The sequence below is a fragment of the Mesoplodon densirostris genome, chromosome 19 (genome assembly GCF_025265405.1).
Source record: "Mesoplodon densirostris isolate mMesDen1 chromosome 19, mMesDen1 primary haplotype, whole genome shotgun sequence".
Classification (NCBI taxonomy): Eukaryota; Metazoa; Chordata; class Mammalia; order Artiodactyla; family Ziphiidae; genus Mesoplodon; species Mesoplodon densirostris.
Genome location: NC_082679.1, coordinates 5,967,099 through 5,994,770, shown reverse-complemented (window position 1 = coordinate 5,994,770; position 27,672 = coordinate 5,967,099). Strand labels below are relative to the sequence as shown.

The window sequence follows — 27,672 nt, the reverse complement described above, 5'->3', positions numbered from 1 at the left end:
TGCCAATGAAAAGCCAGTGACTCTTTGTTTACTCTAGCCCCCAACTTCCTTTGCCCCTCTATAAAAGCGGTCTCCTTCCCTTGCTGTGTCAGAACTTGCACATGGCTCACAATGGTTGCAGACCCCAAGTTGCCATGCTCAGCTAATGAGGAATAAACCCATGTTTGCTGGAGAAATGTCTGGCTGTCTATTTTTTTCAGGTCAACACTAGTCACCCCCAGCCTCAGGAGAACTTGCCAGGAGGACCTTTCTGTTCAAGGAAGAGAAACCAGCAGACACTACGTGCACGCCACATGACGGGACCTCTGTTGGTTGATTTTTATGTTCTTTCTTTAATTCTCATACAGCTTTGAGGTAAGACACATGATCTCTGATTTACAGAATGGAAAACTGAGACACAGAGAGATGAAGTGAATTGCTTGCTAACGATGCCTTAGGAAGTGCTGGAACCTGCATTTGATGGAGCCCAAGTTTCTCTAATCCTATCACCTGTCTTCTTTCTGCTCTACCTGGGGACACGCATACTAATACTGCCACAAAGTCTTCATCAACTAGTCCCTGACTTCTCCTTTTCCCCACAGAGGCTGTGATTCCTCCAGCCAGGACCAAGCTCTGGGCGAGTCCTCATTAGCTTGTTTTGATCTCTGAGTACTCGGTGATGTTGGTGGCCTCCTGGTCCAAAGGCTCCCGGGACTTCATCCCGTGAAAGCTGAGGGAGGCGTAATGGAGCTCCTGTTGCTCCCCTGAAGGCGGGGCATCCTCTGCAGGGGACGACGTCTGGTCTGGGGGGCCGTCTGGCCAGGGCTTTTGCCTGGAACCCTGAGTAAAGGGGGAGAAAAGGGAGTCAGAGAAGGAGTAAGGCAGGCACTTTCCCCTCCAAGGGAAAGTCGGCCTGATGGGACATTTATTCATTCATCTTCTTATTCCACACGTGTTTCCTATGAACTCAAATATTCACTCATTCATTTACAATTTTGTGATACTAAGACTGATTAGGCCATATCAAGGGCTTATGAATCGTATTTAACCTTCACAGAAAGCCCCAGTATGAATGATACTCTCATTATCCCCATTTTACAGGTAGGAAAACTGAGGTGGGGAGAGGTAAAGTAACTTGCCCAAGGTCACTCATATAGTAAATGGCAGAGCCAGGACTCAAACCCAGGTCTGCTGTGTTACTGACAGTGTCTCCCATGCCAAGTCCTGGGCGAGGGGCCAGGTGGACTGTGTGAGCAAACAGACATGGACCCTGACCTCAGGCAGCTTACAGTCTGCTAGGAGCACTGGATTAGAGACAAGTAAACAAAGCAAATTTCTAACTTCGCGGTGTATTGTGAGATAGCTTATGCCGAAACCAGAAAAGAGATGCCAATTCTGGTTTCCCTGGTGGTGCAGTGGTTAAGAATCCTCCTGCCAATGCAGGGGACACGGGTTCGAGCCCTGGTCCAGGAAGATCCCACATGCCACGGAGCAACTAAGCCCATGTGCCACAACTACTGAGTCTGCGCTCTAGAGCCTGTGAAACACAACTACTGAGCTCACGTGCTGTAACTACTGAGCCCGCATGCCACAGCTACTGAAGCCTGCATGCCTAGAGCCCTTGCTCCGCAACAAGAGAAGCCACTGCAATGAGAAGCCCGCGCACCGCAACGAAGAGTAGCCCCCACTCTCCACGACTAGAGAAAGCCTGCACACAGCAACAAAGACCCAACACACCCATAAATAAATAAATAAATAAATAAATAAATAAATAAATAAATAATTTTTTAAAAGAGATGGCAATTCTGGATCCTGGGCCTGGGCTCCATAAAACAAAAATGAAAATAAAGCAGGACCCAAGTCTCCCGGCAAAGATGGTACCCAGATACTGGTAAGCCATTCCCTTCTCTCTCTCAAGTCTGCCCACACGCCTACATCATCACGCTATAGAAGAGTATGTTGAAAGCAACATTAGCCTTCAAAAGTAGCTCAGAAAGAAAAATAAAATGCGTTCCAGGTTAGGAATAAATGGTTTTATGACCTCAGCAAAAAAATAGAATATCCAGACAGAGCTGCCCGTATTAGACATGAGCAAGGTAAAATGAAATGACAAAGCAGCTAGGTGTATTGACGCTACCGCAGCCAAAGAGGGAGAAATAAGGATGTGCGTCCATTAATAATAGCCTTACCATATATTAAGAAGGGATTAAATTGATCATGATAAGGCAACATGCAGCTCAGATGAATAAACAGGAGAAAGTGATATGTGCATTCTTTCATTCAATACCTCTTTGCCAAGTGCTGGCTATGAGTTAGGTGCCGTTCTTGCAAATGAGGACATAAGAGGAACTGAAACAGCCCAAAATACCTGCCTTCATGCAGTTCCTTATTAGAGGGGGGAATAGTAACATTAGGTAACAGTTGTAAGCAATTTCCCCATGACCTAGGCACATTTCTAAGCATTTCTTGTAACAACCCAAGGAAACAGGTACCACCATATCCACGGTCTCATTTCCAGAAGAGAAAATAAAGAAACAGAGAGGTTAACTAACTTGTCCAAGGTCACACAGCTTGGAAGTGGTTGGATCGAGGACTTGAACACAGGAAATTGAACTCCAGGGACTATGAAGCTCATCGCTTTACTATTCTGCCTACAGTATGAAAGTTACAGAAAGGTTGAGAGTAAAATAATGGGGAAAACAAAGTTCTCTGTCACAGTTCCTGTCAAGATAGTGAATTCACACATGCCACTGGCTCTATTCACCAAGATCCAACAATAGAAGAACTACAGATGGAACTACAGGATGACAAAATTTTATAAATCAATGAGTCGATTGCTTGATTAATCAGTTGATCACACCGAAGTCCCTAGGGGGAAGTAAAGGCTAATGTGAACAAATGGGGTCGGGGAGGTGATGTGCTGCAGCCCAGGGCTGGGGAATCTGCCTTGTTGATGAGAGGATATTTCCCCTTAAATGTGCTTGAATTCTGCTCCTTTCTCTCTTCTACTCTTGCCTTGGGACAATCATTGCCTGCAGAATTCAGAGAGCGTGGACAGGACAGTGATATGCAGGTGGCCAGAGGTAAGTGCTGGATAAGCACCGTAGTTTCCCTGGAGTGAAGAGGATGAGAGCAGAGATGGAGCCTCACTGGCCTTTGGGATTCTTGTCATCATTTTCTCCTTTCCAAACTCCAGAGTCTAGTGGATCAAAATCCACGAAGAGTCCCTGCCCAAAGCTCCTTCTCTCTGAGGGTCAGAAGGCAAAGGGGTGACTTAAGCTGCTTTCTTGGGGGGACAGGAAGTGGAAATGATGGGCAGTGGTTTTGGTGCCTGGAGGAGCTCCACCCTGGGGCTGGTCCCCGTTGCTCCTTTGAGCTGATACAGACTATCATCTGCCTTTCACCTTCACCCAGTCAGTACTCCAGACAGAGTAACTAACATCCCCAGGGGAATATGCCCTCCCAGCTCACAGGACTGGACACCTGTGGAGTGTAAATGTACCAGAAGGAAAACAAGCCAACGGAACCTGGGAACTTCCTGTACCTCTAAAGCACAAGTATTAGAACACTTTGATCAAGGGTTTAAACTAAGCACGCTAAATGCACTAAGAGAAGTGAGTGATGATATTACCATCATGAAAGTGAGAACAAGAAATTAGGTACATCAGTCAATAACTCTGCAATATCTTTGTATGGTGACGTAACTAGACATCATGGTGATCATTTTGAAACATACAGAAATATCAAATCACTATGTTGTGTAACAGGAACTAACATAGTGTTGTAGGTCAATTATACTTCAATAATGAACAAACAAGTAAACTCATAGAAAAAGAGATCAGATTTGTGGTGATCAGAGGCGGGAGACTGGGGGAGGGGGAATTGGATGACGGTGGTAAAAGGTACAAACTTCCAGTTATAAGATAAATAAGTACTAGAAATGTAATGTACAACAGGATAATTATAATTGACCCTGCTCTATGTTATATAGGAAAGTTATTAAGTGAGTAAATCCTGAGTTCTCATCACAAGGAAAAATTATTTTCTATTTCTTTAATTTTGTATCTATATGAGATGATGGATGTTTGCTAAACATACTGTGCTAATCATTTCATGATGTATGTAAGTCAAATCATTATTCTGTACACCTTAAACTTATACAGTGCTGTATGTCAAATATATCTCAAAACTGTGAGAAACAAAAGGAAATTATATACATCAGAAATTATGTACATAAAATGTAAAACAAGAAGTCATGTAATCACATAAATTATGTGAAAAGGAAATGTGTATGCAGTTCTGTAAAAAGTGGAAATATTATGTCTGATAAATAGAATAGGAAGAACCCAATGGCGGAATGAAGAATAGAATGAATACAATTGAAGGCACGTTAGTGAGCTGGAAGGGCCTTTGACGTCTCCCCTAGAAGGAAGTAGGGAAGGATGAAGAACACAACATATGAAGAGAATAGTTGGGACTTCCCTGGTGGTCCAGTAGGTAAGACTCTGCGCTCCCAATTCAGGGGACCAGGGTTCAATCCCTCTTCGGGGAACTAGATCCCGCATGCATACTGCAACTAGAGCCTGGCACAGGCAAAATAAATAAATATTTTTTTAAAAAAAGAAAAGTTACAATCGATAGAGGACAGAAATAGAAAATCTCAGCTCAGATTATAATAGTCCCCAAATGATATGCTTTTTTTTTTTTTTTTTTTTTGGCCATGCCACACGGAATGTGGGATCTTAGTTCCCCAACCAGGGATCCAACCCTCCACCCCTGCATTGGAAGCACGGAGTCTTAACCACTGGACTGCCAGGGAAATCCCAACAGTCCCCAAATGAGATAAAAAGGAAATTAAAAGAAGAAGAAATATTTGGACAAAAATAGTGGAAATAAAATTGCCAGAATTAAAGAAAAAATGAACCAATTCAACTCAAAGGACCCCACAAACACAAGAAAAAAGACAAGGAAAAGCCCACATCCAAATAGAGTATTCTTAAAAATATCAAAACCAAAGAGAAACATATAAACCTTTCCAGGGAGAATGAGTGGATTACCTACCAATGTGTGAGACCTAAGATTTCTAACAGCGATACTGAGTACAAGAAACAATGAGGGCTTCCCTGGTGGCGCAGTGGTTGCGAGTCCGCCTGCCGATGCAGGGGACAGGGATTCGTGCCCCGGTCCGGGAAGATCCCACATGCCGCGGAGCGGCTGGGCCTGTGAGCCATGGCCGCTGAGCCTGCACGTCCGGAGCCTGTGCTCCGCAAGGGGAGAGGCCACAACAGTAAGAGACCTGCATACCGCAAACAAACAAAAAAAAGTAAAAGGAGCAGCTCTGTGTGGACAAATGGTGGGGAAATGAAAAGAAATTGACTACTGTTCAAACAACCTGCCCACAGTCTGAAGTGTCACTCGAACTTCCATTACCACATGAGGCAGTCTTGGTGTACTTACTTCCCCATTTATTCAGGGGAGTGAGTCATTTGTTGAAATCTGAAACCTCTCAGAAGAAAAATACATCTGCAGGGGTTGCAGGAGGCTAGCTGTTTCTTCTTCAGTAACTGAAGCTCAAAAGGACCAGCTGATTCTTGAAGGAAATGACATTACATGTGCATCAAATTCAGCTGCTTTGATTCAGCAAGCCATGACCGTTAAAAACAAGATTACAAATTTTTCAGATGGTATCTTTATCTCTGAAAAGGAATGGTTCAGCAGGCTTATGGATAAGATCTAAGAATTTTCCAGCTACCAATGCAACAAGATTCTAAATGGTACCCAAGACCAATTTGTGATTTTTTTTTAATTAATTAATTAATTAATTAATTTTTGGCTATGTTGGGTCTTCATTTCTGTGCGAGGGCTTTCTCTAGTTGCGGCGAGCAGGGGCCACTCTTCATCACGGTGTGCAGGCCTCTCACTGTCACGGCCTCTCTTGTTGCGGAGCACAAGCTGCAGACGCGCAGGCTCAGTAGTTGTGGCTCACGGGCCTAGTTGCTCCGCGGCATGTGGGATCTTCCCAGACCAGGGCTCGAACCTGTGTCCCCTGCATTGGCAGGCAGATTCTCAACCACTGTGCCACCAGGGAAGCCCCTGTGATTTTTTTTAATTACAAAAACAACCTCATATGTTTTGAAAAAAAATTTTTTTCATTCTGCATACCAGCAATGAGCAATCAGAAAATGCACTTTAAAAAAGATAGCATTTACAATAGTAACAATAACTAGTATTTAGGAAGAAAAATAGCAAAAGATGACCAAGACCTGTGTGAAGGAATTGTCCCTCTTTCTTGAAAACATTTTTTTAAAGACTTAAACGAATAGAGATATCCGTTTTTCATGGATTAGAAGACTTAAATTCACAAACAAGTACACTCTTCCTGAATTGATCTATGGATTCAATGTAATTCCAATCAAAACTCCAACAGGAGTATTTTTTTTTTGGAACTTGACAAACTGACTCTAACATTTAAATAGAACAACAAAGGGCCAAGGATAACCAAGACAACTTCTGAAAAAGATTCAGGAGAATGTTTTGCTCTGTTAGATACCAGGACTTATTTTTGAGTTTATAAATTCTGTTGACTGTAGACACAGTTCTGACTCGGGGACTATAAAATTGACCATTGAAATAGAAGAGGCCACAGAAAGAGGCCCCCCCCATGTATGGAATTTTGATGTATGGCAAAAGTGGCATGGCAGATCAGCGGGGGAGGGAGCAAAGGACTATTCTAGAAATGAAGGAAGAACATATATAGATCAACACTGCACACCACACACAAAACTCAACTCCCAGTAGATGAAGTCTTAAATGTCAACAGGAAAACAGAAAGCTTTTAGTAGAAACTATACTTGAATATACTTCTAATCTTAAGATGGGAAAGAGTTTCTTTTTTTTTTTTTTGCGATACGCAGGCCTCTCACCGTTGTGGCCTCTCCCGTTGCGGAGCACAGGCTCCGGATGCGCAGGCTCAGCAACCATGGCTCACAGGCCCAGCCGCTCTGCGGCATGTGGGATCTTCCCGGACCGGGGCACGAACCCACATCCCCCGCATCGGCAGGCGGACTCTCAACCACTGCACCACCAGGGAAGCCCGAAAGAGTTTCTTAAATGAGACCCAAAAGGCAATCAATAGAAAAGAGAAGACTGGTAAATATGGTTATATTACAATTAAGAACTTACCATAATCAGAGGTCACCTTTAAAAAAAGTGAAGATAAGCTACTCACTGGGAGAAGATATTTACCATGTATATAACCAGAAAGAAAAAAAAAACAGTATAAAAATGTATAAAGCACTCCAACAAATTTAATAAGAAAAAGTCAAACATCCAGTAGGGGAATGGACCGTAGATGTGACCTGGCATTTTATAGAGAACATGTTCATATGCCACTGAAGACATAGAGAGATTTTTGTTTTCACTGGTAACCAAGGAAATGCAAACCAACACCACAGTGAGATGGTGAGATGACAAAAAAAAATTGAGAAAACCAAGTGTTGGAGAGATTATAGATCAACAGAATCTGATAAGCACCAACGGGAGTATAAGTGAATGCAGTTGCTTTGGAAAACCATTTGTCATGATCTTGTAAATATGAACTTTACATACCCTATGACCTAGTAATTAAATTCTTAAGTAATGCTAAAGAAAAATTCTCGCATGTGAATACAATGAGACATGAATAAGAATATTCATAAGAGCCACACCTGGAAACAACTCAAATGTCCATCAATACAAGCTTAGATAATAGACATAATAATAAAATGAATTATTGGGCCTCCCTGGTGGCGCAGTGGTTGAGAGTCCGCCTGCCGATGCAGGGGATACGGGTTCGTGCCCCGGTCTGGGAGGATCCCATATGCCGCGGAGCGGCTGGGCCCGTGAGCCATGGCCGCTGGGCCTGCGCATCCGGAGCCTGTGCTCCGCAGCAGGGGAGGCCACAGCAGTGAGAGGCCCGCATACCACAAAAAAAAATAAAAATAAAAAATAAAAATAAAATAAAATAAAATGAATTATTATACAATGGAGAACTGCAACTTATGTAAAATATGAATGACTCTTTGCGACCTAATGTTGCATCTACAAAACGAGTCCAAGAAGAGTATGCAGAACGTGAAGCCCTTTGTAGGTTCAGAAGCAATTAAACTAAACAGTGTACATTTTTGGTAAACATATATGTGATAACACCAGCAACAAAAGATTTAGAGCAGGGCTTCCCTGGTGGCGCAGTGGTTAAGAACCGCCTGCCAATGCAGGGGACGCGGGTTCGAGCTCTGGTCCGGGAAGATCCCACATGCCGCGGAGCAACTAAGCCCGTGTGCCACAACTACTGAAGCCCGTGCGCCTAGAGCCCGTGCTCCGCAACAAGAGAAGCCACTGCAATGAGAAGCCCACGCAACGCAACGAAGAGTAGCCCCTGCTCACCACAACTAGAGAAAGCCCGCGCGCATCAACAAAGACACAATGCAGCCAAAAATAATAAATAAATTAAATAAATTAATTTTAAAAAAGAGAGATTCAGAGCAGTGGTTACTGAGGACGGATCAGGGAGCAACATGGGTAGATAAAAATTATCATTAATGTTTGCAGTCTTAGGTTGGACGGGAGGTTTACACTTGCTTATCATATTATGAAAAACAAAGCGAACACTGCTTGTTCCAGTGATAATAGCTTGGTCACGAACAAAGCATTTTGGATAACTCCATTTAGGGCAACGCGGGCCCAATTTTAAGAAAGAGAAGAGGGGTCGTGCTGGACAGGGATAGAGTGAGAGACAATTACAGACCCTGCCCTCTCGAGGACTTTACAAATACGATGAGAGGGTGGAGGCAGGTAAATGTAGTGATGTTGTGTGATGTCACCCTCAGGACAGGGGTGGACTCAGAGCTCTGGGGATATAGAGAAGGGAGGGATGGGCGTTGACAGAGAGGGAGAGGACAAAGGCTTCCCAGAGTAAGAGATGTTGATATTGGAGCCAGAAGGAGGAGGCGAGATGGTCTGGTTGACATGAGGAAGGGAGGGCGTTTCAGGTAGAAGGAACTGTACGTTCAAAGGCTCCGAGTCGTAAGGTAATAGATTGCTATGGAGACAGTGAGAAGGCCAGTGTAGCTGGACCCTAGGGCAGGACCAGTGGCTGGAGTGGCCATCAGGGGAGACCTCAGGAAGGACTTCATATATCAGACCAAGGATTAGGACCTGATTCTCTAAGCAATGGTAGCAAACAACAGCTTTGATACTCCAGAAGGGCTGGAAAGTACTGGTTTGGGGGAGATGGTTCTGGAAGCTTGTATCTGGCAAAGAGGTGAGGTTGGCTCCGTGGTCAGCAGAGCACCATTGCGTCTGGGGGATGAAGGGGAAGGACAGAAGGGGAGTCAATGCCCAGGTGTCTGCCTGGGGGACCATGGAGGAGCAGGAAATACTGAGGAACTCAGTCTGGACCCACCGAGTGGACACGCCCAGGACTCCCACTGCAGGAGAAGACGCCCACATCACTCACCCAGGCAACGATACCCATGACGGGGTCTTCACCATCCGCACCCGCTGGTCTCCTGGCTGCCTGCTTTCTGCGGGCTTTCACTCTAAGAGAAGAAACCAGGGTAAGAGAAGAGAAGAAACTCCAGCCAGGACAGCTTGGGCAAAGGTGAGCAGGCTGCCCCCACTCCCTGGTAAGACAACTCAGGCATCTGGACCCTGGAACCGGACTCAGAAGCCTTCCTGACGTGCAAGTGAGGGCTTCATCCTCTTGGATGACCAGGACCTTGGCCAAGACTGAATTTCCATCACTAAAGACCCCACTCACACAGGAAAACTTGTACGTGAATGTTATTATTATTGGCAAATGATAGCCAAAAAGTGGAAACAACCCAAATGTCCATCAGGGGATGAGCGGATGAGTAGAAATGTGTTCCATTCATACAAGGGGACACTATTTGGAAATAAAAAGGAATGGAGTACTGACACGTGCCACAACGTGCGTGAACCTTGAAATCATCACGCTAAGCGAAAGAAGGCAGTCACAAGGGTCCACATATTTTATGAGTCCACTTATATGAAATGTCCAGAATAGACAACTCTAGAGGGACTGAAAACAGATGAGTGGTTGTCTAGGGCAGGGGATGGATCGGATGGGATGACAAGGGGTGTGGGTTTCCTTTTGGTTTCATTTCATGGGCTAATGAAAAAGGTCTATCAAAATCATCGTGATGGACACACAACTCTGAATAGACTAAAAGCCAATAAATTGTACACCTTAAATGTATGGGAATTCTATCTCACGAAGGCTGTTACCGATTCCCCCCCCCCGCAAAAAAAAAGACCCCCTCTGGATCTAGTCTACTCAGCTCTGCCTTTTGGGATTAAGTGACCTTTCTGGGATTAAGTGACATTTCTCTGGACTGCCTACCACACACCTCCCTGTACACCTCCCAAGAACACAGGCTTACATGCAAAAGGAGACAAGGCACACGCACAGTGACAGCAAGGCCATGGCACCGGCACCTGCAAGGGCCCCACAAACCACTCCGGTCAGGGATGCCGGTTTCCCTGCAGAGGAGAGGGCTGTGAGATGAGCTCACTCCCAAGATTCAGTCTCTCGCCTTCCCGCCTCCTTGCAGAACTTACTGGAGAACCCCCTCAGGTCTGAGATGGAGCACCCTGTCCTAGCAGCCACCGTCTGTCCAGGCGCCAGCCCCTCTCCCACTAAGCATCATCTTCTAGGACCTTAACACCTTTCCCCCTAAGCCTCTGCCCCCAAGAGGCCCCCTGACCTGGCAGCAGCAGGACAGTGGCGCTCTGGGCCCCGTGGACGTTCAGGGCCTCGCAGCTGAGTCTGAGGCCAGAGCTGAGCCCCTCGCGGAGGCTCAGGGAGCTGTTGGCCCAGGGCCCAGCCGAGCTGGAGGTGACCTTGAAGGAGGCGCTGCTGAAATTCCCCTCCAGCAGCCCCTCCCCCAGCCGCCAGCGCAGGGAGGGGGCCGGCTGAGCTCGGGAGGAACAGTCGCAGTGCAGACCCTCATCCTCCTGGGAGCAGGAGGGTCCCAGCAGCTGCGGGGGGTCTGTACAGAGGGAGGAGGGTCAGCGGTGCCTCTCCCCTCCCCTGGGCCCAGGGGTCCTGCCCCCAGGGGTCCCCGCACTCACAGACCACGGAGAGGCTCAGAGAGGTATTTTGGGAGCCCAGGGGGTTCTGAGCTCGGCAGGTGAATTCTCTTTCTGCAGCGCCAAAGCCTGGCAGCTCCAGGATCTTGGTGCTGGAGATGCGGGTGGCGTTCAGGGCTGGGGAAGCCCCGAACCAGCTCAGCTGTGCAGGGGGGTTGCTGTCAGCAACACAGAGCAGCTGCAGAGCCTGGCTCTCCGAGATGAGAAGGGATGAGCTGTTTTGCAGAGTCTTGAGGGCTTTGGGGGAAAGTGCAGCGAGCACTGGGGGGAGCTGAGGTCTCATCCCTCCCGCCTTCGCAGGACCTAGTTGGCCTCTCCCTCTCCTCCCTTGGCCCGCTAGCTTGCTTCGGTGTGGGTTCCAAGGCTGGACCCTCACACCCTAAGGAGGTTGACCCAACGTGTCTGGGCCTCGTATCTTCAGGGGAGGCTCAGTGTCTCAATGGGACAGGCCTGGGCTGTTTGGTGGAAAGTGCACAGAGAGCCTCAAGCCTTGGGAAATGGATTCAGTGAAGGCACCAGGAAGTGGGACTCAGGAGGCTTCTGTGGAGCAAAACCACAGAGCAGAACCATGGTGAAGTGAAATGGGCTTTGAACAGAGTGTGTGAGTGCGTATAAGTGTGGTGTGTATGTGTGTGGGGCCTGTATGTGTATGTCCATGTATGTGTAGGTGCATGTGTGTATGTGTGTGTGTTGCATGTGCACGTGTGTCTGTGCATTTCTGTATGTGTAGAGATGTAGATGTGGATATGTGTGTACGTGCATGTATATATGTATGTGTATATGTGTATTGAATCTGTGTGTGGACTCGTGCCTGGGAGGTGGGGGAGGGAGGGTGGTGATTTTTATCGTTGTTCTTCCAGTACGTACGTGATGGCATTCAAGCCCTAATCCCACCCTCTCTGCTTGGAGGTGGTCCCAGGAGCTGGACCCAGCCCTGGAGAAGAGAGGTCCCTTCCTACCTGTGACATTTCTGAAGGAGAGGTTGATGCTGAGGTTCCACGGAGCATCTAGGATGGAAAGATATGGCCTTGCTTCAGAGGTGAGGAGTGGGATGGAATCTGACCCAGCACCCAAGGAAGGAAACCAGGAAGCGGGCATGGCTGTCCTTCATGGCCTCTCCCCACCTCGGCTCCCCAGGCTCAGATCCATAAAAGAGCGAGCTGGCCCTCGTTCTATCCCTGCCTTCTACACACACACACACACACACACAGCCGACTGCCCTCAGGGACCCAGCCCCCCTCCAAACTCACAGGAGACATTGAGCCGGATGGTTCTCTCCATGGTCACTTGATCTCCTGGGAGGTTCACACGACAGGTGAGGTTGGTGCCATGGTCCTGGGGCCTCGGGGTGAAGGTGAGCACCGAGGAGTGGAGGGTCTCTGGGTCCATGGCACCAAGGGCATCCCCTGCCCAGGAGAATGAGAAAACTCTTCCCCCATCACAGACTAGTGACAGGCGGCAGGTCAGCTTTGTGGGGCGGCCGGACTCCAGAGCCTCCAGAAAATGGATGTCAGGTTTCTCTGTTGGGGCTGAGGAGAAGAGAGGGAGATGCCTGGGCCCCAGGGGGGTGGGGGCCCAGAGTGTGACCCTGAGAGGGACCAGTGCCTCCGAGCCACAGCTCACCCCAGGTTCTGTGTCTCTTGTGCACCCCTAAACCTCAAGACCTGGAGCAGGGAGTGGTCCTGTGTCCTGTTCCTGTTCTAATACGGGAGTCTCCATGTTCCAGGGTTCTCTCCTGGGCCCCTGACATACCTGTCACCTGCAAATTCAGCTTCTTATCTGTGTAACTGTATTCCACATCACCTCCCTCCACTCGGAAGAAATAGACTCCTGTGTCGCTCATCCTGGCATGTCTGATGTTCAGGGAGCAGCTCTTTTTCCTGGGGTCCCCGAGGAGGTGGAATCGGCCCTGGGTCTCTGGCTTCACTCGTCTCCCTGGGTTGTCTGTGGCCACAGGATCACTGCGGTGTATGTCGTCCCCTTCCCGGAACCAATAGATGAAGGGTTCTCCATAGGAGTACCACGAACTCCAAGGGTAGGAGAAAGAGCAGGGCACGTGGACCCCCAGGCACGCCTGCACCGTCACTGATTCCTGCACTTGGAGCCAGTACCCTCGTTCCTCCTGCAGGGACCCTGGGGGACACAGAGGCTCCGCTGCAGCTCCAGCCCCTCCCCCACCCTTGCCGCCCCTCCTCCCTCGGCCCACTCACCCCCCCAGAGCAGGGACAGCAGCAGCAGGGGCAGCATGTCCGCGTCCGCCAGCGCAGAGCCCGGGTCCAAGTGCCTCCGTCAGGGAAGGAAGCGCCGCGAATGTGGAAGCCCCAACAGGAAGCCAGTGGGCGACAGAGACAGCCTTGGCCAAGCGGAAGGGGAACTTGGACGGCACAGGCTGTAGGGGTGAGGTGGGGACTGAGAAGTCATTTTGTCCCACCGTCCCCCCACCGCGCCCTACGCTGCAGGGGAAGATCCTGAGGCCCCCAGTGTTGGAGACGTTTCACCGGATGTGGCTCTGAAATGATCTCCTTCCAAACGATGTTCACGTCCACAGTGGGATCGCCGAGGGGGCCAGTGCCCAGAAAAGAGAAACAGGGTCTAGCCCTGCTGATCCGGCGGGACCCATCCTGCGGCTGAGAAACACTGAACATTCTGGAAAAGAATATTGAAAAATTTCTCAAAACCATTCACGTTCGGGCAGGAAAGAAGCTTCCAGACCCAAATACGGTATACGGTGGAACCCAGGAAGGAAAGCTGAGCATTAAAAAGCTCCTTTGCGGGCTTCCCTAGTGGCGCAGTGGTTGAGAGTCCGCCTGCCGATGCAGGGGACACGGGTTCGTGCCCCGGTCCGGGAAGATCCCACGTGCCGCAGAGCGGCAAACGGGGGTGTTGGTCTTCATGGATCTAAGGCCCATGAAAAACAGGGCGGGGAGGGGTGCGTGAAGGGAGACCCTTGTCCCATTCAGTGGGCACCTGGAAAGGCTAGTATAGGAGGAGCATAATTCAGGACCCCTCACTCTGCACTGCCTTTTAAAAAAAAAACCCAAGAAGGGCTCAAGCCACGTGTGGAAATAACCTGTAAACTTACTGCTCTCTAGAGAAGAAATTTCATGAAGGTTTCCCAAATTTGGCAATGATCATAAACATTTTAGACACTCCAGTAACAAGCTGTAGGATTGAAAGAAACTTTCTTTTATGTTTATATAGAAATACATCTATTTTTTAGTTTCTTAAACTATAAAAATAAAAAGAAATTTCCATCAATTGTGCCAGTGGAAATAATGTCTCTTCTTTCCATTCTCTCTATTTTAGATAGAACATACTTATAATTAATAATATTATTAGTATCATATTAGTATTTATTAATATACAAGATAATTCTCCTATAAAGAATCAGCCCAAAAGTGTGGGGAACAGGTGTTACACAGGCGTGACACACAGGTGTGCCTTACTATTAAGAAAAGTAGTCTATAATTTTTCTGAAATGACTTATCTTTTGGTTTGGAGCATTTTAGCTTTTATGGTTGATGAAATATGTTTTCTTATTTGAAAAGAAACTAAGATGTGTGCCTACGATATGTGACCTTTAAGAAATATGTATATTTGGTCTTCACCCACAGTTCCTGACTCACAGCTCCTAGAACACCTGGAATTTTCTGATCCCATAGGACATATGGGAGCATCTTTTGCTATAAGATTTGGTCTTTGTTCTCAGTTCCTAAAACAGGTGACATGGGTGTCCCATTTTGCACTTGGGTGCCACGTTTGTATTGTATTCAGTGACATTTTTTGTTCTAAGGAGGGATCTCAACATTTGTATAAATGTCAGGCTCCACAGAACCTAGGACTGGCCCTGCTGCTGGATCCAGGTGAACAAGAGGTGACGAGCTCTATCCCCTCAGTCCTCACCTGTTGCAGGGAACATTGCTGAACAAAGCAATAAGGGCCAGGTTCCACAGGGTTGTGCTGCACAAATTCACAGCAGGTGGTGGTCTAGCAAATCTCAAGCTGGGATTATCAAAGAACAAGAAACAACAAGTGTTGGTGAGGATGTGGAATAAAGGGAATCCTTGTACACTGTTGGTGGGAATGTGAATTGGTGCAGCCACTGTGGAGAACAGTATGAAGGTTCATCAAAACTAAAAATAGAACCATCAAGCACTTTCGCTTTTGAGTACTTATCTTTAAAAAAAATGAAAACAACAATTTGAAAAGATATATGCACCCCCATGTTCATGGAAGCATTATTTACAATAGCTAAGACATGGAAAGAACTTACATATCCATCGATGGGTGAATGAATAAAGAAAATGTGCTATGTGTACACAATGGAGTATTCTTCAGCTATAAAAGAGAAGGAGATCCTGCTTTTGCAATACATGGATGGGACATGAGGGCATTATGCTAAGTGAAATAAGTTAGACAGAGAAAGACAAATATTATATCATCTCATGTACATGTGGAATCTTTAAAAAATCAAAAATCAAATAAACTCATGGATACAGAGAACTGATTTGTGGTTCCCAGAGGTGGAGAGTTGGGTCATGGGCAAAATGGGCAAAAGTGGTCAAAAGGTACTAACTTCCAGAATAAAATAAATCAATCATGGGGATGTAATGTACATCATGGTGACTAGACTTAATAATACTATTAACTATAATAGTATAGTTAATAATACTGTACTGTATATTTGAAAGTTGCTAAAAGACTAGATCTTAAAAATTCTCATCACAAGAAAAAGTTTTTAGCTATATGTAGTGATGGATGTTAACTAGGCATATTTGGTGATCATTTTGCAATATATTCATGTATCAAATCATTATGTTGTACACCTGAAACTAACGTACTGTTATATCTATATCTCAAAGAAAAAAATATATATATAAAAGATTTTTAAATCTCAAGTCGGGTCCTTAGATTAGAGTGGTCCAAGGCTACCAGGCAGTGTTCCCTAGTTGAAAGGCTCCACTGGCCTTTAAACACCTGCTTAATGAATTACTTATGTTAAATCCCCTCTGCCAAAATACATAGTGTGGCTTTTATGTTCACTATCGGCCCTGGACTGATAAACTCTCAAGAGATGAAAAAAAAATTGGGTGATTTCAAATGCCCTTAAGATAAAACTCACAGTCAACTGGAAGTAAAAGAGAAGTTCTCTAAAAAGATAAAGGGTGTCTTCAGAAACAGCATACTCAATGGAGCAGCATAGGTTCTACCCTAGTAAGGCAATAATTATAGGTAAAAGGTATAACAATTGAAAGGAAAAATAAACCAAAGAGTTTTCTCTTCATAAATCTATGTATACAGAAAAATCCAGAAGTATATACACACACATTTGGGGGCTTAATAAGAGAGCACAGGGCTTCCCTGGTGGTGCAGTGGTTAAGAATCCACCTGCCAACGCAGGGAACACTGGTTCGAGCCCTGGTCTGGGAAGATCCCACATGCCGCAGAGCTACTAAGCCCATGCGCCACAGCTACTAAGCCTGCACTCTAGAGCCTGCGAGCCACAACTACTGAGCCTGTGTGCCTAGAGCCCGTGCTCTGCAACAAGAGAAGCCACCACAATGAGAGGCCTGTGCACCGCAATGAAGAGTAGTCCCCGCTCGCTGCAACTAGAGAAAACCTGCACGCAGCAACAAAGACCCAATGCAGCCAAAAATAAAATAATAAATAAATACATTTTAAAAAAATAAATAAATGAGAGCACAATTAAAGAGACAAATTTTAAAAATCAATTGCATTCCCATATCACAGTAATAAATAACTGGGATTTTATGTGAGAGGCCATTGACAATAGCATCAAAAATTAGGATATGCCTGACATTTGGAAAGGAATATAACAAAAGTATAATGTGCATGACCTCAGTGGAGGAAATTATAAATAGGTCTTGAAGGACATTAAAGACATAAATAAATGCAAAAATATGCCACATTATAGGTGTGGAACAACAGAGTATAAGTATGCATTCTACTCAAGTTCATCTGAGGAATAAAAACAATATGTCACCAAAACCCCAAGGGGATTTTTTGTGGAACTCGATAACTCCATTGTAAAATTTATAATGAAGTAGACATTTCAAGGATAGCTAAGGTTACCATGAAGAAGAACAATGTGTGAGGCACGGCTCTGAAAGATATCAATAAGTAGTACAACGTCCTAGAAGATAACTTATGTATAGAAAGAGGGATAGGCCGGTAGACCAATGGAACAGGAGAGGGAACCTGGAAATAAACCTCAACCACAGGAAGCATCCTGTGTGACAGAGAAGGTGATACAAAGAAGTGACAAAGAGATAGCCTTTTCACCAACCTTGTGGGCAATAAGGGATCTGAAACAGTCAAATGAAATTGCACCCCTAGCTCATACCATGCACAAAATCAAGTGCAGATGCTCTGAAGACCTATTGTTTTAGAGAGACAAAACAATAGAGCTGTTAGAAGATAATCTAGCAGGAGGTGTCCATGAACTGGTGGTAGGGAAGGATTCCTGAACAAGACAGAAATAGCACCATCTATAAAAGAGAGACATTGAAAACTCGAACTGTATTAAAATGAAGAACTGTTCATAAAAGACACCACAGGGAGTGCCGAATCATTAGCCCTCAGGTGGGAGCAGATACTTACAACACCTATAACCATCAAAGTGTCAGTATCCATGATATAAGAATTTCTATGAATACATAAGGAAAAGGAAATATAGAAAAATGGGTACAGTTGAGCAGGGGCCTCAGAGAGAACAACATACAACAAGGCCATCAATGAATAGAAAACTGCTGCACCTCACTGCGATAAGGAAAGCACACACATTAAGACAATAATAGGGTATTACTATACGTGCTCCAAGTTGGCATCTATTAAAGTATCTGAAAACACCAAGTATTAGGGAGTGTGTGGAGCAGTCGTTGTTGAAATATAAATTGGTCCAAGCATTTGAGAGGAAATCAGCATCATCCAATTAAATGAGGATGTGCTTGCATCAGGGCCCAGAAATTCCACTCCTTGGATGCATGTTCTAGAGCAGCCATGACCAATGGTAGCCAAACCCCACATGTGGCAATCGACTGCTTGAAAGATGGTTATAAGAATGGGTGCTGTAAGGGGCTACATGAAGTGCTGCTATAAGGGCTAAATACACACTGGAGCTCCAGACTTAGTACAAGGAAATGAATGTGAACTATTTTGGTATTCTGAGGCCAATTCCAATGTGTCTGTAATTTCACCCACACCACCAACAAGCAATTCTCAGACACCAGCAGGGTGTTCAAGAATTCAATTCAATCCAACTCCATTCCGACAGTGTCTACCTGTAAGTAGCAACAGATCCCACAGGTTAAGAGTTCAGTCCTTAAAGACTGCCCCTCCCTCCCAGCTTCAGGTGCCAATTTCAACTCCAGGTTGTTACCTGTACATCTGATCTGCTGGCTAAAGATAGAGGTTCCAAAGACTCTCTCCTCAAGTTCAATAAATCTGCTAGAGCAGCTCACAGACTCAGAGAAACACTTCACTTCAGAGATTACCGGTTTATTATTATAAAGGAATACAACTTAGGAACAACGGAATGGAAGAGAGGTATAGGGCAAGGCATGGATCAGGGCATAGAGATTCCATGCCCTCTCCAGACCTGTCACTCTACCACCACCTCCACCTGTTCACAAACTTGGAAATTCTTTGGATCTTCCACACTTTGGGGTTTTTAATGGAGGCTTCATTACATAAGCATGATTGATTGGATCATTGGCCATTGGTTATTGATCCAACCTTCAGCTCCTCTCCCCTTTCTGGAGGTTGGGGGGGCAGAAATGATAGTTCCATCCCTTTAGTCACATGGTTGGATCCTTGGGCAACAAGTCCCCATCCTTAGCTATTTTCCAAAAGTTGCCTCATTAAAATGACAAAAGACACCTTTACTGCTCTCAGCACTTAGGAAATGCCAAGGGTTTTATAAGTTCTGTGCCAAAACAGGGAAGAAGACTAAACATATGTTTCATGTTATGGATCGCAATATCACACTACCACATTAATAATTTCATAATGATTACAGATTGATGAAATAGAGTTTTTAATTTATTTTATTGAAGTATAGTTGATTCAGAATGTTGTGTCAATTTCTGTTGTACAGCAAAGTGGTTCAGTTATACATATATATGTTCTTTTTCATATTCTTCTCCGTTATGGTTTATCACAGGATATTGTATATAGTTCCCTGAGCTATACAGTAGAACTTGTTATTTATCCATTCTATATATGATAGTTTGCATCTGCTAATCAGAGACTCCCAATCCATCCCTCCCCTACTCCCCTTCCCCCTTGGCAACCACAAGTCTGTTCTCTATGAGACAATAGAGTTTTGATATATTCGTTAAATAAAATATATTATAAAAATTAACTTCACCTTTAAAACTTCTTCTTAATATGGCATTTAGAAAACTTTAAATAACACATATGGCTCCTAAATAGAGCTAACATTATGTTTTTTATCAGATAGTGACCATAGAAAAAATATTTCCCATGTTCACCAGGATATATAGTCAGGAATCCTCTGGCCTTCGTACCACTGACAGTAGAAGCAGCTCTCAAGATTGAAATTTCAGATGTTGCCCAGGGACAGCCTCATTCCACTCACCCCACTTACTCTGTCCTGGATGTTGGGAGTCAGAAACAATTGGGGTGGGTGAGACGGGAAGAAACTGCGGCCGGAAGCCACAAGGTAGAGAGAGAAATGCAAAAGAGGAAATTTCCTCATAACCTGGGCAAGGAAAGCTGGCCCCTGAGGCTAGGGAAGAGCCCAAGCTGGCCCACCTCAGGGGCACAATGCCCATCCTAATAAAAGTAAAATAACCCAAATGACTGAGTTGGGGAAATGAAACAACTATTTTTACATTCGAGAAGAGTTACAGACTTCGTATCAGTGAAAGGAGTGTGTATATCATACATATACTTTTAAAAATTAATAATTATATTTTTATTGAGGTGGTATTCACATGACATGAAAATACTAATGATAATTTTGGATGTATCAACTTTTGGAGGGTGAGATGAAGAGGAAACTAAAATGACAGTGGATGATAAAGTAACTTGAATGAGGAGGCTCCCTCTTGTGGAGGAGAGAGGAAGCACTGTTGAAAGTTCTAGACCCCATGACAATGGAATGAGGATTTGGGAGATGCCTCTTGGCGCCAGCAGCATGGGCACCAGACACAGACATCCAGGAAAAGACTTTCTATGTTGAGAATGAATGGTGAGTTTTTGCAACATGATACCTAGTATCCTATTTAAAGTGTTTTCTGTCATGAAGGACTATTTTCTCCTGCTGCCCCCAACACTTACACAAAATACACTTGTATTTAGTGCTCTGGAAATGCAGGAAGATATCTATCAGAAAGAAAACGTTTAAAAACATTCCCATGTACAACTGCATCGAAAAGAATAAAATACCCAGGAATAACTTTCACCAAGGAGGAGACAGGTCTGTACTCTGAAAACTGTAAGACATTGATGAATGAAATTGAAGAAGCCACAATGAAGTCAAAGATATACCATGCTCATAGATTGGAAGAATCAATATTGTTAAAGTATCAATTATACCCAAAGCAATCTACAGATTCAATGCCATCCCTATCCAAATACCCATGGCATTTTGCACAGGACTAAACAAATATTCCTCAAATCTGTATGAAGCCACCAAAGACCCCAAATAGCCAAAACAACCTTGAGAAAGAAGAACAAAGCTGGAGGCATCACACTCTTTTATTTCAAACTGTACTAGAAAGCTACATTAATTGAATATAGTCAATAATACTGTCATCATTTTTTACGGTGACACATGGTTACTAGACCTATCAGGGTGATCCTTTTGTAATGTATTTGGTGGCAGATCACTCTGTTCTACATCTGAAGCAAACATAAATTTATGTCATCTATACTTTAATTTTAAAAAGATATTGAGAGATACTAAGATTTCATAATTGGACAGCAAGAGCACTACATATAAATGGAAAGATTCACAAGAGGATGTCATAAAAATTTTTAGACTCCTGCACAGCAAAGAAGAAAGAGAGAAGGAGAGAAAGACAGTCACAAGTTAAAGACTCACAATTTAAGGGGAAAAATTAGGAGTTTGAGGATTATATATACAAACTACTATATATAAAATAGATAACCAACAAGGACCTACTGAATTGCACAGGGAACTATATACTCAATATCTTGTAATAACCTATAATGGAAAAGAATCTGAAAAGAATATATGTATATATGTATGTATGTATAGCTGAATCACTTTGCTATACACATGAAACTAACAGAACATAAGTCAACTATGCTCCAATTTTTTTAAAAGATTCACATCTAGAATAAAGAACTCAAATCAATAAGAAAAAGATTGCCCAATTTTTATTTTTAAATGGGCAAGAAGCAAAACAGGAATTTCACAAAAGAACACATTCAAATGACTCAGCATCATCACACATAAGGGAAATAAATTTAAAAGGCAATGAGGGGGGCTTCCCTGGTGGCGTAGTGGTTGAGAGTCCGTCTGCCGATGCAAGGGACATGGGTTCGTGCCCCAGTCCAGGGAAATCCCACATGCCGCGGAGCGACTGGGCCCGTGAGCCATGGCCGCTGAGCCTGCGCGTCCGGAGCCTGTGCTCCGCAACGGGAGAGGCCACAACAGGGAGAGGCCCGCATACCGCAAAAAAAAAAAATAAAATAAAATAAAAGGCAATGAGGGACTTCCCTGGTGGTCCAGTGGAATAGAATCTGTCCTGCAATGCAGGGGAAGTGGGTTCAATTGGGGAATTAAGATCCCATGTGCCTCAGGGCAACTAAGCCCGAGTGCCACAACTACTGAGCTGGCGCGCCTCAACTGAAGAAGAGAAAACCCCCACTCTACAACTAGAGAGAAGACCATGCACCCCAGTGAAGAGCCCATGTGATGCAACAAAAGATCCTGCATGCCACAATGATGATCCCACATGCTGCAACTGAGACCCGACACAGGCAAAAATAAAAATTAAAAAAAATTTTTTTTAAAGATAATGATATACTGCCACAAATGGATTGCAATGCTGAATATTGAGCATGCAAGTAATACTAGTGCTGCTAAGGATGTAGACAGATCAGAACACTCATATATGATGGTGGCATGTAAATTCATTTGACTACTCAAGAGAACTCTTTGATGGTACCTTCTAGAACTAAATATATGCCGACCTTATGATGAAGCAGTTCCACACTCACCAGGAAAATGGTGCTAGTCCTCCTATTTTCCTCACAACATTCATAACAAAGTTATTTTGAAAAAGCCAAAGTTTGGAAACAAATGCAATGTCATCTTTTTTTTTTTTTTTTGCGGTACGCGGGCCTCTCACTGTTGTGGCCTCTCCCGTTGTGGAGCACAGGCTCCGGACGCACAGGCCCAGCGGCCATGGCTCACGGGCCCAGCCGCTCCGCGGCATGTGGGATCTTCCCGGACCGGGGCACAAACCCATGTCCCCTGCATCGGCAGGCAGACTCTCAACCACTGTGCCACCAGAGAAGCCCCGATGTCATCATATTTTAGAGTCGATACATAACTGGAGAAATAGTCACACGTAAAATACAATTTTAAAGACAAAAACTATAGCAAAACCAAAAATGAATTATTGATACATGTAAAAACATGCATAATCTGAAAAACATAATACTGAGAGAAAGTACAAAGACTGGCACACGCATCCATTGGGACAGAAACGGGAGAGCCTGACCCTTAAGTCTCCAAAATACCTGACCCTGCCTTCTCTCCCGCCATCATCGTGTCTTTGCTGTCCTGCTCCTCCCTGCCAAGCTGTAGATATGGGTGTATTTCCCCTCACCTTCCAGGCTGCCTCACCTCTTAGCACATCTCCCCCTGAGCTGCACATCTCCTTCTCCTTCATGTGAGATGGGAGAACGGCCTTTCCACCTTCCAACCTCAGCCTAGCCCCCTTCGTTCTGACAGTGTGACCTGACCACCAGGGGTAGGTGGAAAGAATCTGTTGAACTTGGTGGTATAAGCAGGGTGTGTACATACATAAACATCCATCTAATTGTACTCTTCATATTTGCATATTTTGCTCAATTTAAGCTAGGCATCAAAAAACAATGAATAAACCAGAAGCCTTAGTTGTGTGACCTCCCTGGCGGTCCAGTGGTTAAGATTCTGAGCTTCCACTGCAGGGGGCGTGGGTTCAATCCCTGGTTGGGGAACTAAGATCCCGCATGCCACATGGCCAAAAAAAAAAAAAAAAAGAAGAAGAAGAAGAAACCTTGTTTGTAACAGATCACTCAAAAATAATGGTAGATTAAGAGATCATTTTGTTGAAAACTCTCACAGGAAAACTAAAAGGTAAGAATGATTTTTATATTATTCTATTACTTAATAATACATTCAAATAATGAAACGTTGTGATATTTTACACTAACTATTATGAGGTAAGCAACTTGAAACCAAGAAAGAAAATCTGTTTTCCTGATTCTACTGTGTGTGGATGTCCACACTGATAGGGAAGTTTTGGAGACCAGAAACTCAGGTGTTAACCAGGTAATTTCTGGGTCATGAGAGGAGAAGCCCTTTGCAGGGCTGGCAATGCAGGGAGGAGCAGGGTGGAGGAGAGGGCTGAAGGAAGACCGACAGCACAAGCAGGGGAGCAGGTGGGGAGTGGCGCTTCAGAAACAATGGGGCAGGCAGTGAGGGTGCGTCATCAATAACCATGTTTTATTTTCTGTATCTTATGACGTTTTGACATCTTAAAAAGCTTGCTGGCCTGAAAAGGACACCACCTCGCAATTGTTAGAGACAGAAAAGGGCTCTTCCAGGACCTCACCTTTAAAATGCAAACCAATCAATCGCTACCCCATAATCCCCAACCACCCGTTTTGCTACCCGTCACTCGCCAAGCCACTATTTCCCTTACCCTAAGTCACTCACGAACAGGTAACAGACTACTGCAGGTCACCCCTGCAGCCCAAAGCCCACCAGAATTATTCAAATGAGCGGATCCTAAAGAAATTTCCCTGCGCAGCCTTGCCTTTCCCATGGAAACCCCAATAAAGGCTTCTCTGCACCTGCTCCTGCTTCTTGAGCAAAACCAGGTGCTTCCCCTTTGGCCCTGCCCAGCGTGACGTGCCACCTACGCTTGGAAAATGTAAGTAATAAAAGTCTCCTTTCAACGGTATTGACTCTTCATGTCATCACGCAAATTAAAAGCTCGTGGTTACAAATGAGACAGGGTTAGAGTCGAGCGTTTGCAGGGAGAAGCAGACAGTGATGTCCCCACGCTGTCTCCTGGGCTCCGCATCCTCACGTGAATCCCGTCTTGAGAAGGAGGGAGGCTCAGCCCTGCTGCCTGGTGACCTCCACACCTGCAGACCAACACTGTCTCAGGTCAGAGAGTCGGACACTTTAACTCTAGCTCCAGCCCCACGTGGAACTCGAGGGCCATTTACCAGACTTCCCTGGAGAGGAACGGGTCTGCTCACCTGGTGTAGTAGATCCAGATGAGGCCATAGGGGAGGAGGAAGCCAGCCCCCATGAGGGTCCCTCTGATCAGGGTGATGACCAGGGGCCAGGAGCCCTGCTGAGCCTCAGTCACACAGCTGCAGCAAGAGGGGCTTTCGGGGGAGGGCAGAGGAGGGTGAAGTTCTGTCCCCAGACGCCAGCTGCCCACACAGCCCAAACACATGACCAGGCTGCCTACCCCTGGCACCTGTCCTGCAACTCATTCTGCACAGCGAGGTTGACAGAAACTTGCTGGGAGCCCAGAGTGTTCTGAGCTCGGCAGGTGAATTCTCTTTCTGCAGCGCCAAAGCCTGGCAGCTCCAGGATCTTGGTGCTGGAGATGCGGGTGGCGTTCAGGGCTGGGGAAGCCCCGAACCAGCTCAGCTGTGCAGGGGGGTTGCTGTCAGCAACACAGAGCAGCTGCAGAGCCTGGCTCTCCGAGATGAGAAGGGATGAGCTGTTTTGCAGAGTCTTGAGGGCTTTGGGGGAAAGTGCAGCGAGCACTGGGGGGAGCTGAGGTCTCATCCCTCCCGCCTTCGCAGGACCTAGTTGGCCTCTCCCTCTCCTCCCTTGGCCCGCTAGCTTGCTTCGGTGTGGGTTCCAAGGCTGGACCCTCACACCCTAAGGAGGTTGACCCAACGTGTCTGGGCCTCGTATCTTCAGGGGAGGCTCAGTGTCTCAATGGGACAGGCCTGGGCTGTTTGGTGGAAAGTGCACAGAGAGCCTCAAGCCTTGGGAAATGGATTCAGTGAAGGCACCAGGAAGTGGGACTCAGGAGGCTTCTGTGGAGCAAAACCACAGAGCAGAACCATGGTGAAGTGAAATGGGCTTTGAACAGAGTGTGTGAGTGCGTATAAGTGTGGTGTGTATGTGTGTGGGGCCTGTATGTGTATGTCCATGTATGTGTAGGTGCATGTGTGTATGTGTGTGTGTTGCATGTGCACGTGTGTCTGTGCATTTCTGTATGTGTAGAGATGTAGATGTGGATATGTGTGTACGTGCATGTATATATGTATGTGTATATGTGTATTGAATCTGTGTGTGGACTCGTGCCTGGGAGGTGGGGGAGGGAGGGTGGTGATTTTTATCGTTGTTCTTCCAGTACGTACGTGATGGCATTCAAGCCCTAATCCCACCCTCTCTGCTTGGAGGTGGTCCCAGGAGCTGGACCCAGCCCTGGAGAAGAGAGGTCCCTTCCTACCTGTGACATTTCTGAAGGAGAGGTTGATGCTGAGGTTCCACGGAGCATCTAGGATGGAAAGATATGGCCTTGCTTCAGAGGTGAGGAGTGGGATGGAATCTGACCCAGCACCCAAGGAAGGAAACCAGGAAGCGGGCATGGCTGTCCTTCATGGCCTCTCCCCACCTCGGCTCCCCAGGCTCAGATCCATAAAAGAGCGAGCTGGCCCTCGTTCTATCCCTGCCTTCTACACACACACACACACACACACAGCCGACTGCCCTCAGGGACCCAGCCCCCCTCCAAACTCACAGGAGACATTGAGCCGGATGGTTCTCTCCATGGTCACTTGATCTCCTGGGAGGTTCACACGACAGGTGAGGTTGGTGCCATGGTCCTGGGGCCTCGGGGTGAAGGTGAGCACCGAGGAGTGGAGGGTCTCTGGGTCCATGGCACCAAGGGCATCCCCTGCCCAGGAGAATGAGAAAACTCTTCCCCCATCACAGACTAGTGACAGGCGGCAGGTCAGCTTTGTGGGGCGGCCGGACTCCAGAGCCTCCAGAAAATGGATGTCAGGTTTCTCTGTTGGGGCTGAGGAGAAGAGAGGGAGATGCCTGGGCCCCAGGGGGGTGGGGGCCCAGAGTGTGACCCTGAGAGGGACCAGTGCCTCCGAGCCACAGCTCACCCCAGGTTCTGTGTCTCTTGTGCACCCCTAAACCTCAAGACCTGGAGCAGGGAGTGGTCCTGTGTCCTGTTCCTGTTCTAATACGGGAGTCTCCATGTTCCAGGGTTCTCTCCTGGGCCCCTGACATACCTGTCACCTGCAAATTCAGCTTCTTATCTGTGTAACTGTATTCCACATCACCTCCCTCCACTCGGAAGAAATAGACTCCTGTGTCGCTCATCCTGGCATGTCTGATGTTCAGGGAGCAGCTCTTTTTCCTGGGGTCCCCGAGGAGGTGGAATCGGCCCTGGGTCTCTGGCTTCACTCGTCTCCCTGGGTTGTCTGTGGCCACAGGATCACTGCGGTGTATGTCGTCCCCTTCCCGGAACCAATAGATGAAGGGTTCTCCATAGGAGTACCACGAACTCCAAGGGTAGGAGAAAGAGCAGGGCACGTGGACCCCCAGGCACGCCTGCACCGTCACTGATTCCTGCACTTGGAGCCAGTACCCTCGTTCCTCCTGCAGGGACCCTGGGGGACACAGAGGCTCCGCTGCAGCTCCAGCCCCTCCCCCACCCTTGCCGCCCCTCCTCCCTCGGCCCACTCACCCCCCCAGAGCAGGGACAGCAGCAGCAGGGGCAGCATGTCCGCGTCCGCCAGCGCAGAGCCCGGGTCCAAGTGCCTCCGTCAGGGAAGGAAGCGCCGCGAATGTGGAAGCCCCAACAGGAAGCCAGTGGGCGACAGAGACAACCTTGGCCAAGCAGAAGGGGAACTTGGACGCCACAGGCCAGAGGAGGGGGAAGGTCAGGCTGGGAAATCATCGTGTTTCCCTCAGATCTCCCATTTGCAGCTGCAGACTGTGAGCTACTGAAATGTGAGGCTTGTCTAGGCTCCCAAGGCCCCATAGCTGCAGCTCTTCCCCGTGCACTGTTGTCTACACAGGGAAGAGAGCATCACCTGTCCAGCTCCCTGGGGATCAGAGCCTCTGGGAGGTCAAAGGGCAAATTCGTTATCACATGTTGAAGGGAGCCCAGGCTGAGGGTCCAGGTGATGGAGGCCTGCCCACAAGTCAGGAGAGAAGGTAAGTTCTCAGCAACAAGTATGTCTGTTGGACATGACTTGGTCCACAGTGGTCACAGAGCTGTGGTCCCCACCAGTGACTCTGGAGCCTCCTGACCCCTTGGA

At 46.4% G+C, this 27,672-nt stretch overlaps 2 protein-coding genes across 3 annotated transcripts; both read right to left on the bottom strand.

Annotated features, from left to right (window-relative positions):
- Positions 1 to 627: 627 nt before the first annotated feature.
- LOC132479833 (sialic acid-binding Ig-like lectin 5) lies at positions 628 to 13,377 on the bottom strand. Of its 2 annotated transcripts, XM_060083468.1 has the most exons (9): positions 13,341 to 13,377; positions 12,883 to 13,263; positions 12,381 to 12,659; positions 12,090 to 12,137; positions 11,113 to 11,367; positions 10,746 to 11,030; positions 10,422 to 10,521; positions 9,476 to 9,557; positions 628 to 819 (listed from the first exon to the last, which is right to left on the bottom strand). In XM_060083468.1, exons 1-9 carry the CDS (start codon positions 13,375 to 13,377, stop codon positions 628 to 630), a joined length of 1,659 nt encoding a protein of 552 aa, XP_059939451.1. The 2 variants fall into 2 exon arrangements, with proteins under 2 accessions (XP_059939451.1, XP_059939452.1); XM_060083469.1 differs by lacking the exon at positions 10,746 to 11,030.
- A 10,720-nt stretch (positions 13,378 to 24,097) lies between these two features.
- LOC132480710 (sialic acid-binding Ig-like lectin 14) lies at positions 24,098 to 27,132 on the bottom strand. The gene is made up of 9 exons (XM_060085093.1): positions 27,096 to 27,132; positions 26,638 to 27,018; positions 26,136 to 26,414; positions 25,845 to 25,892; positions 25,691 to 25,696; positions 24,864 to 25,122; positions 24,625 to 24,756; positions 24,450 to 24,507; positions 24,098 to 24,103 (listed from the first exon to the last, which is right to left on the bottom strand). The coding sequence occupies exons 1-9, from the start codon at positions 27,130 to 27,132 to the stop codon at positions 24,098 to 24,100; spliced, it is 1,206 nt and encodes a 401-aa protein (XP_059941076.1).
- Between the last annotated feature and the right edge of the window lie 540 nt (positions 27,133 to 27,672).

Bases quoted from the DNA above. Each gene is read 5' to 3' on its own strand.
- LOC132479833 (XM_060083468.1), bottom strand. From the start codon at position 13,377: ATGCTGCCCCTGCTGCTGCTGTCCCTGCTCTGGGGGG. The intron at 11,031-11,112 runs GTGAGTGCGGGG...CCCTCTGTACAG, and splicing joins TCTGAGCCTCTCCGTGGTCT to ACCCCCCGCAGCTGCTGGGA. The intron at 10,522-10,745 runs GTCAGGGGGCCT...TCTCCTCTGCAG, and splicing joins CACTGTCCTGCTGCTGCCAG to GGAAACCGGCATCCCTGACC.
- LOC132480710 (XM_060085093.1), bottom strand. From the start codon at position 27,132: ATGCTGCCCCTGCTGCTGCTGTCCCTGCTCTGGGGGG. The intron at 24,757-24,863 runs GTTGCAGGACAG...CTCCCCCGAAAG, and splicing joins AACCTCGCTGTGCAGAATGA to CCCCTCTTGCTGCAGCTGTG. The intron at 24,508-24,624 runs GTGAGCAGACCC...GTTGGTCTGCAG, and splicing joins ATCTGGATCTACTACACCAG to GTGTGGAGGTCACCAGGCAG.